The 15,688-nt window shown below is 48.6% G+C and overlaps 1 protein-coding gene and 2 long non-coding RNA genes across 8 annotated transcripts in view; 1 reads left to right on the plus strand and 2 right to left on the minus strand.

The window, feature by feature from the left end:
- The window catches only part of ANTXR2 (ANTXR cell adhesion molecule 2), a 79,300-nt gene that overhangs the window by 35,569 nt on the left and 28,043 nt on the right, over positions 1-15,688 (plus strand). For both annotated transcript variants that reach the window (XM_039550781.1, XM_039550783.1), the window contains exons 11-14: positions 6,045-6,123; positions 8,374-8,469; positions 12,884-12,925; positions 13,479-13,574. In XM_039550781.1, coding sequence (XP_039406715.1) covers positions 6,045-6,123; positions 8,374-8,469; positions 12,884-12,925; positions 13,479-13,574 — 313 coding nt within the window. The remainder of the gene's footprint in view (positions 1-6,044; positions 6,124-8,373; positions 8,470-12,883; positions 12,926-13,478; positions 13,575-15,688) is intronic.
- On the minus strand, positions 5,596-9,818 carry LOC109143219. 2 transcript variants are annotated; one of them, XR_005601734.1, is made up of 3 exons: positions 9,572-9,818; positions 7,646-9,264; positions 5,596-6,911 (listed from the first exon to the last, which is right to left on the minus strand). It is a non-coding gene; the product is annotated as an uncharacterized LOC109143219 (long non-coding RNA). The 2 variants fall into 2 exon arrangements; XR_005601733.1 differs by having other exon boundaries at positions 5,596-9,264.
- Positions 13,539-15,688, minus strand: part of LOC104698258 — a 225,759-nt gene continuing 223,609 nt past the window's right edge. For all 4 annotated transcript variants that reach the window (XR_002043234.2, XR_005601736.1, XR_005601735.1 and 1 more), the window contains 2 exons: positions 14,969-15,147; positions 13,539-13,624 (listed from right to left, as the gene is read on the minus strand). This is a non-coding gene — a long non-coding RNA (uncharacterized LOC104698258). The remainder of the gene's footprint in view (positions 13,625-14,968; positions 15,148-15,688) is intronic.

The following is a 15,688-nucleotide window of genomic DNA, read 5'->3' on the forward strand; positions in this document are numbered from 1 at the left end:
CTTGGTCTTGGTCATGAAATTGTGCAGCACATCCCTTTGCCTGCCTGAATGAGTGCTAAGAAAGGTATGTGGAACTTAAGTGAGTTTTCTGATAACGTGGAAGTGAGTGGCTCAAAACCAGAGAGAGGAGAGAGTTACTGTTGCTTGCTATGGCTACCTTTACTACTGGTTTTGTTCGGTTTGTCACTTTCTCTTCCTCTGCTAAGGAAGGTAAAAGTTTAGAAAAGCTGTTGCCAGCAAAGGCAGGGTATTTGCAAGCTGCAGATCAGTCTCACATGTCTTTCAGGGTCACTCAAGAAAGGATTAAAATGCTGTGGCTGTGTTGAGCATTTCTGTTCTAACTAAGAAGTGACACTGAGCTCTTTCTGTGGCGCTGTTCACTAAGTAGCCTTAGCACAGCCTTTGTGACAATGCAGGCAGGGGTGTCATTTGGTCACAGAGCTGAATTACTCACTAACTTAAGGGGCAGCGCTGCTGCTGAGTGCTGAGCTACTCAAGAGCTCGGCAGCTGGTGTCAGCATTCAAGTGTGGGTTTAAGGACCAATTTTCCAAGCCTCATCCTCAGTCTGAAACCTACACAGTGACTACTTATCAGTTGGAAAAAAACATTGTTCAGAGACAAGGGGACCAATTAAAAGGAGAATTCGATAGGATTTGCAAGTTAAGAGGCAGCACATTCACTAAAATATTTCCCATACCACATAACACTGGTCACTACTGTGAAAAGGCAAAAGCACAAATAGCCTAGTCACCTCTTAGAAGCCAGCTGTCCTTTAAGAAGCACCGAATGGAGGAGAGCAGGCAGGCTGCTGCTGCAGGAGGTCCCAGCCCCCAGGATGAACTCTGGGCTCTCAGCTGCTCAGACTTCTTCCAGCCTTGCTGGCCAGCAGCCCAGCAGCTCTCTGACGTGGGGGATGCAGCCATTCCTAGCACCAGCAAAAAAGGAAGTCACTCATGCTTCTCCATTTTGACTTCCTGCTGCTAAGCAGCTGGTAGGATGCCAGCTCTTGGTCAGGCTGTTTTCACCTGTTCACTGTTGTTTCCACTGTTGTGGAACCCCTGTGCTCAGGTGAAGGCAATACCTCCCATCACTGCTGTGTGCCCATGGCCAGTCCAGACCTGGATGGGATATTGGCATTACCCCTCATTGCTAAACAGCTGGGCTTGCCCTGCAGCCCTGGGCCGGGAGCCGAAGGGGGTCAGAACTACTCCCACCTGCACCAGTTCTTTCCGTTGCAAACTCACTGAGATGAAGCGTTTATTGTAGGCATTGACTTTTATTTCCCTATACAAGCTTTTGTTCCAACAAAAATAAAATGCAGTATGCTTCCCAGTCTCTGGTGCTTGCATGGGAAAACCTCCCCTTTCCAAAACAGCCAGAGAAATCAACTCAGCTATGGGGAAGCCAGAAGTAGGGCTGGATTAGGCCTAATGTCTGTTATAAATATTAACTTCTGCAAATATTTTAGAAATACATTTAGTCAGACACAATTAGGGTATAATGGGAACTATTCACAGATGGAAACATCCTCAATGAATTGTATAGGCTAACTGGCCCCTCAGCCATATGGATGTGGTGTTAAGATCAGTAGTAATTTCTGGCGCAGTCCTTCACGTCCCTTCGAGGGCACACAGTGTTCCCAGAGCATTAGCGAGGACTGCGTGAGCAGAACTAAGTGCTGCGCATTATGCAGCGGCCATAGGATCCTGAGCTGAATTAATAGTCTAATTTAACAGAATAATGACATTTCATACCCTGTTACTGCAGGTTCCCATGATTCCACAACATCAGAGCTAGTTCCTTGCTGGCTGCCATTTCTCTCATATTCCCTAGCAGTTCCCAGCAGTGAAAGTTGTGTCTCTGTGCACTTGTGTCCCATTCCATGGAAAGTCAAGCCCAGACAGACAGTGTATTGGACATGTGGCTGGAAAAGCTAGAGGGTTCTGAGGTAACAAGAGGGGATCCTAAAGAACCATCATCTGAGTTTATATCAGTGCTAAGCTACACCAAGAAGGGCAGGGGAAGAGTTTGTACTAATTCTTTACCAGAATCCCCAAACACCATAATGAATTCCACGATGAGCAGGTCTCGCTGTCCTCAGGAAAATACTCGGTGCTCCTTCTTATGTCTGTGTGGCTGCTGGGAGGAAAACACCTCCGATCACGTGTCCTAACTGCAGGTTATGTCCTGTCCCCAGCACAGTTCCCACTGAGTGAATGGTCCCAGTGCTCCCCAGTCACAGCTGGCCTTTGGCATAAGTGGGACTGCAGCAAACATGACAGGCAGGGCTGGAACCCTGCTCCAGGAGAACTGTCCCAACTGTCCCTGTCCTTGTGCAGCTGGGGCTGTAGGTCCGGGAAGCGCACCATACCCAGAAGCCCGGGCTGGAAAGCCCTTCCTCTGTGTGTTGTCTTCTCCTGCAGCGGGGATGAGTCCCTGGATGCAGAGTCATCTCTGTGGTCCAGGAGTATTTGTTAACAGAGCCCAGGTAACGAGTCCTCTCTGCATGGGTCAGGGAGAATGGACGGGTAAACGTTAGTTGTACCCCAGCAAGAAGTGGCCAAAGACTTCAGACTGAGGCTGGTCAAATGGAGCCTGTATAATAACACCATCCATTATTTCATGAAGGCAGTGTTGGAAGGGAAAATGCCTTTTAAATATACAGACCTATTTTTTGCTTTCCTCCTATGTACAGCATTTTTGTGATTTTAATGCAGGCATTTGAATCCGAAATACCTTTGTCACCATAATTTTAGTAACTTTTTGAGCAGTTGCCAGTTTAATTTTCAGTGCGTGAAAATTGGAGGTAAATTATTTATTACTTCCAGCAAATGTATTTCACAATTGTATTTAATTTTTTCATCTTTTTTAATGGGTCATAAAATGGCAGTCTTTTAGTAGCTTCCCATAAAGTAAGGAGCAAACGAATACTTTGCAAATAGGTTACCATGGATGGCAATGTCAGCTGTATTTCACAGGGAATGGGAGGCTTTAGACCAGAGCTGCAGGGACATATGGCACTGGGCCACGTCCCTCTGCTGTCACAATAAACCAGCAGTGGGCATGACGGAAAGAATCGCAACTGTTAGGCCTCCTCAAGTTACATTTGTGGGTAAATTGTGTATTAGGATGGGCAGTGGGCCAGGACTGACGAAGCTTCAAGTTGCATGAGTCTTGTGGTTACTTTTGGTCAGAAATCAGAACATTTGTAAAAAGCTCTTTTCAGACTAAGTTTTCCAGGATTGATTCCCATCCAAAAAGTGATATTGCACAGACAAAGGATAGGAAAATCCCCTCCACACGGAGGAAGGGCTGTGAACTGTAAATGAAAAGCAGTTTTTCCTAGTACAGTGAAACGGGTTGGAAGTACAGACTGCGGGGAAAGTGCATGTTAGGGCTGAGGTAGAGGCAGAGCAGTAGGGTTTGTGCCACACAGCAGTGTAATTGCTCGTGCTCCTTTGCCAGCTCTGTGATTCCACCTTGCTCGGGTGCGGTGTCAGAAGGGAGCAGAGGATGGGAATGAGCATCCTGGCTCAAAGCCCTGGAAAGCCACTGTCTGTGGGTGCTGCTGGGGTTTTGAGGAGGCACGAGCAGGGCTCCGCTGCCTTTCCCTGGAGCCTGGCCCCTGCAGCCCTGTGTGTCCAGCTGCACGGAGAGGAGCTGCTTGGCTCTGCATGTTCCTGGTGCCAGGCTGCAGGATGGCACTGCGGGATGGCCCCGGGGGGCTGCAGCAACAACACTGCCTGCCTCTTGGGGGGTTTATTTGAGGGGCCCCGAGGAGATACCCTACTCTGTGGCAGCTTTCCAGAGCTCAGCCCTCAGCTGGGATCTGTGCTGGTACAAAACTAGTACAGCCTCACCCTTCACTGGTGAACCAGGGCTATGCCCATGGCTGCCTGGCTGCAGGGACAGGAATGTTCTCTTGACCTGGCTCTTCTGAGCTCTGCTGGAGGGACTTGGCCCTCGCACAACACTGACAGTCACCAGTGGGAAATGCAGGGTCCTGAGAAATGGGATCACTGCTGCTTGTCATTTTCATCTCGGAATATTTCCAGTTTTGGCAGAGTGCTGAGATAAAAGCCTCACACACGTGGCTGGTTGCTGATAAACACTAGGATGTGTTTGTGTACACATCTGTCTCTGAACTGTGTGCGAATGAGTAGTAGAAGCAGGACACCTTTTTCTGGGACTCCCAGTTTAAGGGGCAGTGTTTGTATGAATCGTAAGTACCGAGAGCCCAGCAAACAGGTGGCTGCTCAAGAAATGAAAGAACGTGTTTGGTATCCCCTACAGCCACGACAGTCTCAGGGAAGGAGTGCTTTTGTGTGTTGACAGGTTCATCCTTTTGAAGATGAGGTAATTATCTGTGTGAGTTCACTCTGTGGCTTCCAGAGCTAAGTGGGTATGATCAGCTCCAGTGACATCTCCAGTGGCTCATCCCTGCAGCGGTATATCAGGGTGGGAGTGGGTAGGGCAGGGCTGCTCTCCCGCAGCGTGTCCCGTGCTGGAGCTGATTGCTCAGTGAGCCTGCTCCCTGGGATCTGTCAGTGTGCTGACAGCAGGAGCGCAGGGATGCAGAGCTGCGGGCACGGGGTGGCACATGGCACCGGGGCTGGGAAATGCAATCCCAGCTAGTACCTATTATAACTAGGAACGGTTCCTGTGTTGCAAATGGTGAGGTGTACAATGGGCTCTAGTCCACTGGGAAATCTTTGCTATTTTACAGAATGCTTCATACAACCCAGTGAGCTCAAGGACATGTCGAGGTCCCCAGGATGCCAGGGAATGATCCTTTTCTTTAGTGTGGGTTACGTGTTTTATCCAGGTGTGTTTCATGTCTCTGTTGTGCTCCATTTGCTAGCAGAGACCATCTACCAAAACAGCCTCATTCCTCACTAGTGACATTCCAGGCAGGACTCAGAGGGCTGCCAGGTCAAACACGGATGGAGGGGCAACTGCAGGAGTGTGTGAGCAGCTCAGCCTGGGGGTCCTCCTCTCCTCCAGGAGAGGCAGGAAACCCTCCTGCCCTGCAGTTCTGGGAGAGTTTGGCCAAACCTGAGCAGAATCCTCATGCTGGAATTTCCCCTGGCATTCCTCATTACAATGCCAAAACAAATAATTGGAATTAAAAATAATAAAAAGCACCACATTTAAAAAAAAGTCGTAATCAACCAAAGTTTCACTGTGGTTTGATTTACTGTGCTGCAAGGGAATTGAATAGTTTTGGGTTTTTTATTGGTTCTGATTCACTTATTCCAGTGAATTCCAATTAGAAGGAAATCAGAGTTATTCTTTCTGTTGGATCAATTATTCATAGCAGAGATCATTTAAAAATGAGTTTAGTGGAAGCAACTCACTTCATTTTTGCTAGAACTGAAGAAGAAATTTAGCCAAATTAGCTAAAATAGCTTTGAACTCCATATTGACTACAGCGTTTGTGCCAGAATAAAAACTCATTACATGTAAGAACGGTGTAAATGATTAATCATTTTAGTTCATGGATATCTACATTTTTATTTAATTACATCTATGCATAACATAAACTGTCTGAATCCTGGGAATCCAAGCCAGAGAAGCTGAGGAGTCTTCTTCTGTTTAACATCCACCATGTGTTGTTTTCTTGTAGGGTTAATTTGTAAAATGTAAACCACATACCATTTGTATGCAGTGTTCGGGGCTATTTATAGCAAGTCCTGACCATTTATAATTATCCGACATCTTTATCCATAATGTCTGTGTGTGACTAAGGAGATGGTTATGGAACAGACAAAGCAATGTTACTTTTACAGTTCAATTTATTTTATGTAAAACTTTTGGGAGTATTTTCTGCTCTGTGGAATGGAGAAGGGATATTCTCTACTTGGACAGCTCTTTGTCAAGGAGACCAAACTTATTCCCAAACAGGAATAAGCACAGGCTTCCATTTCCCCTCTGAAGACACTCCCAGTGGAGCAGAGGCTGTAAGTACAAGTGCCTGCGGAGCAGGTATGAGCCTTTCTTTGCTGTTCCATGGCTGCTCATGTTTCTTCTTGTCTCTTGGCAGAACCCTGGAAGTTTTGGTGAGTTTGAATGAAGGCCAGTCTTTCATGTCCAGCTCGTTAACCATCACTGCTTCGGAGTGTGTAAGTGAATGACTTCCATAATTCTGTGTAAAATCCCCACACCCTGTTTCTCTTTGGGCTTTGCCATTGCAAGACCTCAGAGCAGAGAACCTCTGCTTCCACTTTCCAGTGCAAAGCTGTGGCTTTCAAAGTACTGGGAGGCTTCCCTGCCCTCAGAGACCTGGTCACTGTAGATGCCATGCCCGGAGGGCCAGGTGTGACAGTCACCATTCCAGCATGGCTCTGCCCTGAGTAGGACTGGAGGGAGCAGATGGGCACAAGCTTGGCCCTTCAGCCTGCGTGTGGAGAGAGGTTACAGTCCTGCACAGGTACTAACGCTCCATAACTCTGGAGCCTTGGGAAGGAGTGTAGGCTCTTAGCTCTTGTTCATCTGGGGAGGCAGCCTGTCCAAGCACAGGCCAGAGGATCCCACTTACACCTGGGGGTGAGGCAGTGGAAACATCCCGCTAAGTCTGATCACAGGTTATAGAAGAGAGAAAAGCTGCTTCTGGGAGAAACCACACACTTGTGCAGCCAGTGACTGTTCTGATTTAATACATATATTTTCTAGTCTCACATTTTTGCTCTCCTTTAATTCCTTTTGTATGACACAGGACTGCTGGGATTTGTGGAGGGAGACAGAAGCCCACAGTGTTGAGCACGTGCTGTGCATGAGGGCCTTTAAACGTGTACCTCAAGTGTAACATGAGAGCAGTTTTCCCATTGGGCGTGGAGTACAGAGAGCAGTCTCTTTTGCCCGTCACCACACATTGCTCCCAACAGAATTTCTTTGCTCATAGATCAGTAACCTAAAAGAGAAAAAAATGACATTTTTCTTCTATTCATTTAAAACCTCACCATTCATGCACCTGTAGAAATCAGAGACCCAGTGCAGCCCTGCAGTTTTAGGAGGGGAAGCCTGACTGAGCTGGGAGCAGGAGGAACACACAGAGCCCAGATCACAGTTCTCTATTTCAGGGCCTCTGTCAGCTGGCAGCATGCCAGCCGTACACCCAAGCAGGGTGACAGGGCTGTGCAGCACGGGAGCTGCTGCAGCCCAGCTGCAGCCTGCCTGTACCTCAACCCTCGCAGAGAAGTCAGCACATGGTGCCCCTGTAAGAGCTACCAGGAGTGCACAGAGAGGGAACAGGAAAGCAGCTCAGAGCGAGATGCTGGGCACAGCCTTCCCACTGTGCTGCATGGTGGCTCTGCTGCTCTGTGCTCACAGCCTGCCCTGGCAGGAAGCAGAGAGGTACAGATGTGCACAGGAAGGAAGAGCTTCTCAGCAGCCTTTTTTGTCTCTGTTTGGTTTCTGCTCTTGGCCTGTGCTGCAGCAAAGGCAGCTCCACACAAGAACTGCTGTTTCCATAGTAGCAGATGGGCAACTCAAGAAATGGGTCACTGCTAGAACTGCTCACTAATTCTGGGAGCTGAGCAGCTGATGGCTGACTGGGAGATGAGTTACAAGTTATAGCCTCCCAACAAACACACGCCACTGCAGTGAAAACAAACAAAAATACACAGCATTAGGCACCCATTGTACCTGTGTCCCTCACTGCACCTGGGTATGCCTCTGTTCTACCCCCATGTCCAGTGGAGCACCTCCAGTACAACTCTTCTTACTGGGTCAGGACTGCTCACGCAGTATTCCAGTCTCAGTGATTCCCTGGGTCTCTCCTTTCCTTTTTTCCCAGCTGAAGTCTGAATAACTTTTATTTTCCTAGGGACGCTGTTGTGTTTCTGTCAGTGTTGTTCTAAAAGCCTGACTGTAGGAATAAAGACACCCCCAAGAAGTGGGTTGGAGGTGTGGGAGGTGGGCTGCTCAGTTCTGCGGTACAAGTGTTGGTGGAAGCAGGAACACTCCCTCCTTCAGTTTGAGGTTCACACAGCACGGCTGCAGGGAGTCAGTGTGCCACAGTCTGTGCAGGCGTGTGGGCGATCAGCATCAGAGCCTCACAGGTGTACTGTTCATAGAGATGCCTTAAAATCTCCCCACATGCTCCCCAGTCCATGTGTGAGACCTCATGGAGGAGAAGGGCACCTCTTATTCACAGGCTTAGGATGAGACTTCCCCTGTCTGTGTCTGATGGCTCATTCCTTAGCAGGCAACGGACTCTCTCTTTTCCTCGAGCTGGGCCTCGTTCTGATCTCGGGGCTCTCAGTTGTACGAGTTCTACATCAGAAGGAACCCCCTGACCTGAGCAGAACTAACGCTGGCTTTTGGGGTGAGTGCGTGAAGCAGCGCTGACACTGTCCCTGCTGTCTCCGCAGTCCAGCGGCGTGGCAGCGCTCATTGCTGTCCTCGTACTGTTGCTGCTGGTGGCACTCGGCTTGCTCTGGTGGTTCTGGCCCCTCTGCTGCAAAGTGGTGAGTACAGACTGCACCCTGAGCCATGGGTTGGAAACACAGATCCTGCAGGAAACTGTTGAAGTGATGGGGAGGCAGCTCTAGGGGAGCTTGTGACAGGCAGAAAAGGGCTGGGGAGACCAGCTCCAGCACTGGGGCCTGTCTGTGAGTTGCATGCACAGCAGCCAGCACAAGCACAGTGCTGTTACTGGGAATGGGGTGGCCATAATGGTGTGCAGATGTTACCCTGAAATCAAGGACCACTTTAAAAGTGCTCTCACTAAAATTGGTATTTGCAGTCCATTATGGGCTCTCAGGTTGGAAATCCCTCTTTGTTTTCATAATCCCTGCACACATCCATCTCTTTATCTGAGTGCACTCTCTATCCTCACCCCAGCAGCAGCAGTGTTGGTCGCTTGACTCCTTCCATTCCTTTCTGGGGGAGGGAGGTGTTAAATGGCTGAAGTTTATTATTCATCCAGCTCGAGGACAGCGTGGAGGACTTGGGAATGGAGATTACTTCCCTGGTCTGGGTTCCTGGTCTTGTCTGGGGCCTGTGGAATGTAGGGCAGAGACGAACTGGCCTTCTCACCTGATGGTGCTGCAGCCCCCATAACCCAGGGGGTCCATCGGGCCCCCGGCTGTCCAAGGGCAGGAAATCCTCAGCCTCCATCTGCACCTTCACAGTCTGGGGTTTCTGAGATGAGAACAAAAAGCCTTGCTTGTTCTCATTCTCCACAGCACAGACCCAACAGAAATCCACGGAGCTTCCTCTTAGTCACCTTACCTCCACTTTATTTTATATGGTGAGCCTCCCTGTGGAAAAGGAACACTGGAAATCAGTAAGAAGCGAGTTCCTGGTTTTCCTATTTTAAATAACCTAACCTTGATTCATAAATCAGCTTCACAAGTTAAAATTCCTACATGAAGCAGTCCAGTGAATAGTTCTATAGTATTAATTTGCAGCCATATAAAACCATAGTTCTTCAAATGTTTGTGCCCTCTGTGTTTCCTCCCACCTCCCGTGGATACTACTTGTTACTTCAAAACAAAAGGTAATCTTAGGCCTCTCTGCTACAACACTGCTGAGTTCCAAGCCCACACACTGTTGCACTGAACCTACTGCGGAATACTGATCCTTCCTTCTGGTTTTGCCGGCCGGTCCTTGTGCTGTGCCTCAGTTGCTGCCCTTCTCTCCTGCATGTGAGGCTTGGACATCCATCACCTGGAAGGGCCACTTGTGGCTTAGTAGTGCTGGGCTTCAGGGCAGCATCCCTGAGGAGAGAGGCAGCATTATGGCCAGGCAGGACCTGTTCTTCCCTTCCTCTGGCTCTGCTTCCCTGGCAGAGTGCAGCGCCTGGGTTCCTGGAACAAAGAGCAGAAGCACAGAAGTCAGAATCCGATGGAAAAGAGAGATACAGGGTGTTGTGGGTAGAATAAGTGTCTGGAGCCAGGCGGGTGTGTTGCCCCCTGCCCACGGGCCCAGCTCCATCCTGGCTGGGGCTTGGCCTTGCAGCATTCTATGGTGTGAGTCCCATGGACACTCAGAGGGTGAGGCAGGGGGACTCCCTCTTCCTTCCTTGTTCCCCGCTTTCAAGTGTTTCACTGTGACAGTCCTGTCACTTGTCCCTCGCTGTGGAACGTATGATTGCAGCAAGCTGGCTGCAGGCTCCGTGCTGACATCTCCTAATGCCCACATCGTGGAGCGGCAGAAAAGTGTTAATGAGTGGATCAGAGGCACTGCTGCCTCAAGCACCAACTTCTTTTTTTATTTAATGTTTTTTTTTAAAGAAATCAGCTCTTCTCCAAACTCAAACCTTCGTTCTTTGCGACTCACTAAATGAGATGGAGCTTTGCCCGGAGAGGCTGATGATGAAACCAGACAAACTGAGGAAGCAGCCCATGTCTCCATGAGGATGATAAGACAGCAGCATTATTCAGAGGCTTCTTCATTGAAACAATCTGAATCCAGCTCAGGAAGGGTTAATTTACAATACTCTGGTCTTCCTCTGTGCAGTTCTGCATGCAGCTCCGTGCAGAGCTGCATGTGTGCCTTGGATTTTTCTTTTTTATAAACAGCTTTCTACTGATTTCACTTGGAATATCACACGATTGAAAATAATCCTTGTGTGTGCACGTGTGATTCAAGTGTGTGAGTGTGAGAGCCTGTGGAAGCATAAGGATGCAGGCATTGACATTCCAGTGCTGTCAGCAGGGTGAGGAGCTGCTACTCAAAGCAGATTATTTTCTCACACCACTGTCACTTTTAAAATAAGTTTCATTTTCTGAAGCCATTAGAAATAACAGCTAATTAATGAATTGCTTGGCTTTAAACTGAATTTCCCCTCAAAATTCAAGGAGTTCAGGAGCTGGCACAGGTTTAGATCCTCCACTTGGGGAGACAAGCAAAAGCTGCCATTGACTATTGCCTTAGGAAGCCACAGTGAGCTCAGACAAGTCAGGTTTCCCTTGATTGTCCGGGGAATTGTGATTCCTACATCCCCAATGGGCGCATGGTCCACGGGAATTCCATCCCTCATCGCGGAGAGGTTTGCTGAGCAAAGGCGTCTGTGCTCAGACAGATGTGAGGTCTCAGAGTGGCACAGCTATAGTAGGGGAAGGACACTGCCGTTTCATATGGGTACATACGAGTCCACCTAGGAGGACTTCCTCCTGTACAGCTTGCATGCCTGACAGGGAAATAGATTGTTTTGGGATGATGGTTAGGGACAGGTGAAATGGAAATAAGGACAGAAATTTAATAAGGTGGCCCTTCATTGAGTGAAAGTGCTGCTTTACTGTTTGCACTCTCCTAATTGTTTTCAGTGAGAATGAAGTATCTCCGGGCTTTGGAAAATCCTACTCAGCATCCAAGTATCTCTCAGGATCTGTCCCATGATCCCTCTGTGTTGCTGTTTCATGTAAAGTTAGGGTAATAATTCCTAGTGTGGCTCTCAGGAATGTTTCACTAATTAAATAATTTCCTTCGGTTAAGTATTCTGGAAACTCCTGATAGCTGGGAAGAAAAAGTGTTCAGAACTATTAACACAAAAGTAACTCCTGGCATCGTTTTGCAACATCTTAACAGCAAAGGGATGTCTAGTTGAAATCCACAGTTCACTTTCCAATCCACCCAAAGCACTCTGAGCTTGACAAGTGAACCATTCCATATCTTAAACCTGAAGGGCTGTGGGAAACTGTTTGCAGGGGTGCCATAAGTAACTTCTCCTGTTGGGGAGAATTCCTGTATGCAGTGCTGAAAGTCCACAGCCTGTTTAGGCAGTCAGTAGTAACTATCTGGGGGGGCACCAAGAACTGACAGGTAAATCAAGATGGAAAACTCTGTTGGTCAAGGAAAATATGTTTCTTTTGTGTATTATGCTGACCGTCTCTGCAGTGATATTGTTCATAGGCAATGTTTAATGAAAGTACTAAACTCAATAGCACAGAGTGAGTAAAATAAGGCATATTTCAATTAAGGTACCTGAACCTGTATTAGATTGAGGTGTTTGTCAGCATGGACAGTTTTGGATATGTTTGTATATCAAGGCATAGCAAGAACAGACTCCTTGATATTCATGGTGTATTTTTTTAGTAATTTCCAGGCAATACCCAAGCCGAAAACATGGCTCGATGTCACCAAAGAACTTACTGTTAGCTTGCAAACCTGCTTTTCTCATGGAGGAACAGCTGTGCATTCAGTTTTCAGCCGAGTCAGTGAAGAGGGTCCCTTGCCTGCCTCTCCCCTCCTGGGACTATCAGTGCCGGCCATTCTCTGAGCTTTACAGTGTGGATGTGACAAAGGGAACGGGAAAAGACTGTAGGGAGAGATTTAAATAGAGGTGTAAGAAATGCTCCTGGGAGTGGGCCTCATCCGGAGCAGTGTCAGAAGTGTGGGAGTGTGACTGCAGTGCAGGCACTGCACAGTCATGGAGCTGGGAGGTGGGAAATGTGAGGGCTGCAGAAGCATCCAGGACATCCAGAGGTGAAGCCTGAGCTGCCAGAAGGCATTTCACACTTGTCAGTGGGCCAGAGACTCCCCAGCAGCACAGCAGCAGCAGCAGCTCGGCCCACGGCTGTGCAGGACCTCACACAGGCCTCGGACGCTTTTCCTCTGGGATTGCTCACGGACTCTGGGGAGTCTCGGCACTGGCTGTTCCTCACAGCGGCTGAGGCTCATCCGGCCAGGAAGTGTGGTGGCAGACACGTCTGCCCAGAGCGTCTGTGGGCCAGGCATGGCATGTTCTGGCAGATGGATGGTGGTAATTTCCAGAAGGCCTCACTGATGGATGCTCAGGGGAGCGGGCAGCAGCAGCTGCCAGCTCGCCGGTGGACGTGGGGGCTCGGGTGGAAGCAGGCCACTCTTACCATGGTCTGTTGCCTTTGGCTGCTGCCAGTGCAGCACCTTATTCTTTCCCATGTTTGGCTCTTTCAGGTCATCAAGGATCCCCCTCCACCTCCGCCAGCCCCAAAAGAGGTATGGTCTGATGGTGCTAATCTTATCACACTGCTCACATGAAACCACTCCTGTGCTTCCCTGCGCGCTGCGTGTCCCGCTCCTTGTCCGAGTGCTGCCGGAGAAAGGACTGCGCCGGGGGGAGCCTTCAGCAGAGAACAGGGTTGCCAAAGTCCAGATCTCTGCACTGTCTCAGCTCAGTGTGGCCTGAATTAAGCCCAGATCCACAGAAACACTTAGGGCCTTTATTCCAAGATAGATTTGTTTTTACCATTCTGCATTGAAAGCAGAAAGACTGAATAGCCCTTGTCCAACGTCTAAAGATTCACGTATGACTTAGGCAGCATTTTCACCCAGCTTGGGCATTCCAGACACTGAGGAATTCCCCTTACAAGGGAATTTCTCTCCCTCTGAAGGGCAGTAAAGCACTGGAGGCTCTGCTGTCCTCAGTGTTTGCACCCCTTTCACAACCAACGGGGTATGCTCCGTGAACTCCAGTGAAATATACAGATAAGACGTTCAGTGTGTGTGTAAGTATCTTTTAAAAGTAAGTATCATTTGAATGTACTTACAGGAAGAAGAACAGGAGCCCTTGCCTTCCAAGAAATGGCCCACGGTGGATGCTTCCTACTATGGTGGACGAGGAGTTGGGGGAATTAAGAGGATGGAGGTTGGTATGATCTGGAGATGGCAGTTCCCTCAAACACGAGCTCTCTGAGGCTGCAAGTGTGGAAACAAAGACTTGAAAGTGCACTGAAAATACAAGGCCATAATGTGTGCTTGTCTTCCCACTGGCATAAGCCTTGGAAAATTCGTTACCATATCGAACAATTCTGACCTTCCCTCTGAAAGAACAGCTTTCAGTAGTTCCATTTGACTGGGACTTTAAATAGCTGCCTCAAGACATGCTCTTTCCATCAAGCTAATGAGAAAGAGAGAGTGAGAGCCTTTTCTGCGTGTTTTGGAAGGAATTACAGTGAAACATAAGTCCCCCAAGTGTGGGCCAGCCAAATGCGCTGACAATGGTGACGCTGAGGAGAGGCTTGATCCCAGAGGGACTCGCAGCGACAACAGAGCCTGTCTTTGAAGAGACATGATAGCATCATGTTAATTAAAACAGAATGAAGAATGTGCATCCTTATGGGCACATCCTTATGGCAGGTTTTGTAGTCAAGTCAGCCTTTATGGAATGTGCAAAGCAGTTCCTAACTGCAGTCCAGGAAGCTGTCTCTGTCTGAAACACCCACCTAGGCCATACTGAGGTGTCTTGATGAAACTCTAAAGGTGTTGGCCTAATCAGCTTTGCTTGAGTACTTTTTAAATGCAGCAGCAGAACATGCAGGTTTGAAGCTGTGTCGTTTGTATGCATTTTCTTCAGCAGTTCAGAATTGCTAATTTAGAAGAGCTTTAGATTTCACAAAAAGCAAACATTTTGTGCAGTGTTTTGCAGAGGCAAACTAGGAAATGCTTTCCAACATCAAGAATTACAAGCCTGGATTTCTGAGGGGAACTATGATAGCCTCCAGGAGGGGCTCCAGGAGGGCTTCCAAGGTTTAAACCAGTCTAGATGGGATCGTGCACAATGGAGCAGAAACCTCATGAACACAAGTGACGTCAGGACCACAATGAAATGCACGTTCAGCCCATGGCAAAAATGCAAACGAGAGTAGAAACTGATGATTAGGTTAGAAAACCTTTTCATCTGTGGTAGGAATTTTGTGCAGGACTAAGGGCTAAAGATCTAAACCAACTGAAATTCCTGCCAGCGTAATCATGGGCCCTTGAAAAAGGCCCCCCTTCTGTGGGGCTGTGGCTCTGTCTGTCCCTGGGACCCCAGAGCGGTGACAGGTCTGGCTGGGCACCGATGGTCAGTGCCTCCAGGTTTGACTGGGGAGCTTCACCTCTGCCCTGCAGTGTCTGGGACTGGGGCTGGGAAGATGGGCTCAGGCTGTTGGGAGAGCAGGACAGGCCTCACAGATCTCCCTGGCTCAGAAGAGCACGCTGCTCCTTTGGGGAGTCAGGGCAGAGACGAGAGAAAACACTCCAAGGGAGGTTGTTCCTTACCTGGCAGTTAGAGGTGGTTTCTGTGCCGGGGCCAGTGACAAACTTGCTGGCCCAGTCATGACGTTTCTTCCATGTTTGCAGTCCATGTGGCAGTGCAGTCATCTGGTTTTTATTGCTTCTCTGGCCTCTGTTCTTCGGCCATTCCTCCAGCAGCTTGATTCCACTGGCAGCTTCCCTGTCTGGAGAAGGGGAGGGACTGAACAAGCACCCTTGCCCTTCCCACTCCCGTGCTGGGGCAGGTACCCATCCATTCCTGCCTTCCCCACTAGCTCCACCCCTCTGTGACAGTCCCAGATAGCTTGGGCAGTGCTGCTTGCTCTCCCTAGCTCTGTCTTTTGGCATTGCTGTCAAGTTTTGTGATGTCATTGCCAGACCCCACCTGTTAGAGTTAATCTGTTTTTATGTCAAAATTGGGTGGTCAGACTCCACCAATTCCGGTTTCTTCTGGGTGAAGTGGCTTTTGTCAGAAGGAGAAGGTAATTTTTTCAGTGAGAGATCCACCATCTAATGGTTTTAACAGTGTTTAAAATACATTTTAGCAGCCACGTGACAAAAAAGTACCACTGATCACAGTGAAAGACAGGTGTTGAGGGGCCTCCTGGCAGGCCAAATCACCGCAAATGGCATGATTATGTCAAGTCTTGGTGAAATGATCCAGGCCACTTTCACTAAGAACTCTCAAACTCCAGCCATAGCTTTTAGCTGTTCCTTTTTGGATGA

Source organism: Corvus cornix, chromosome 4 (assembly GCF_000738735.6).
Source record: "Corvus cornix cornix isolate S_Up_H32 chromosome 4, ASM73873v5, whole genome shotgun sequence".
In the NCBI taxonomy this organism is placed as follows: domain Eukaryota; kingdom Metazoa; phylum Chordata; class Aves; order Passeriformes; family Corvidae; genus Corvus; species Corvus cornix.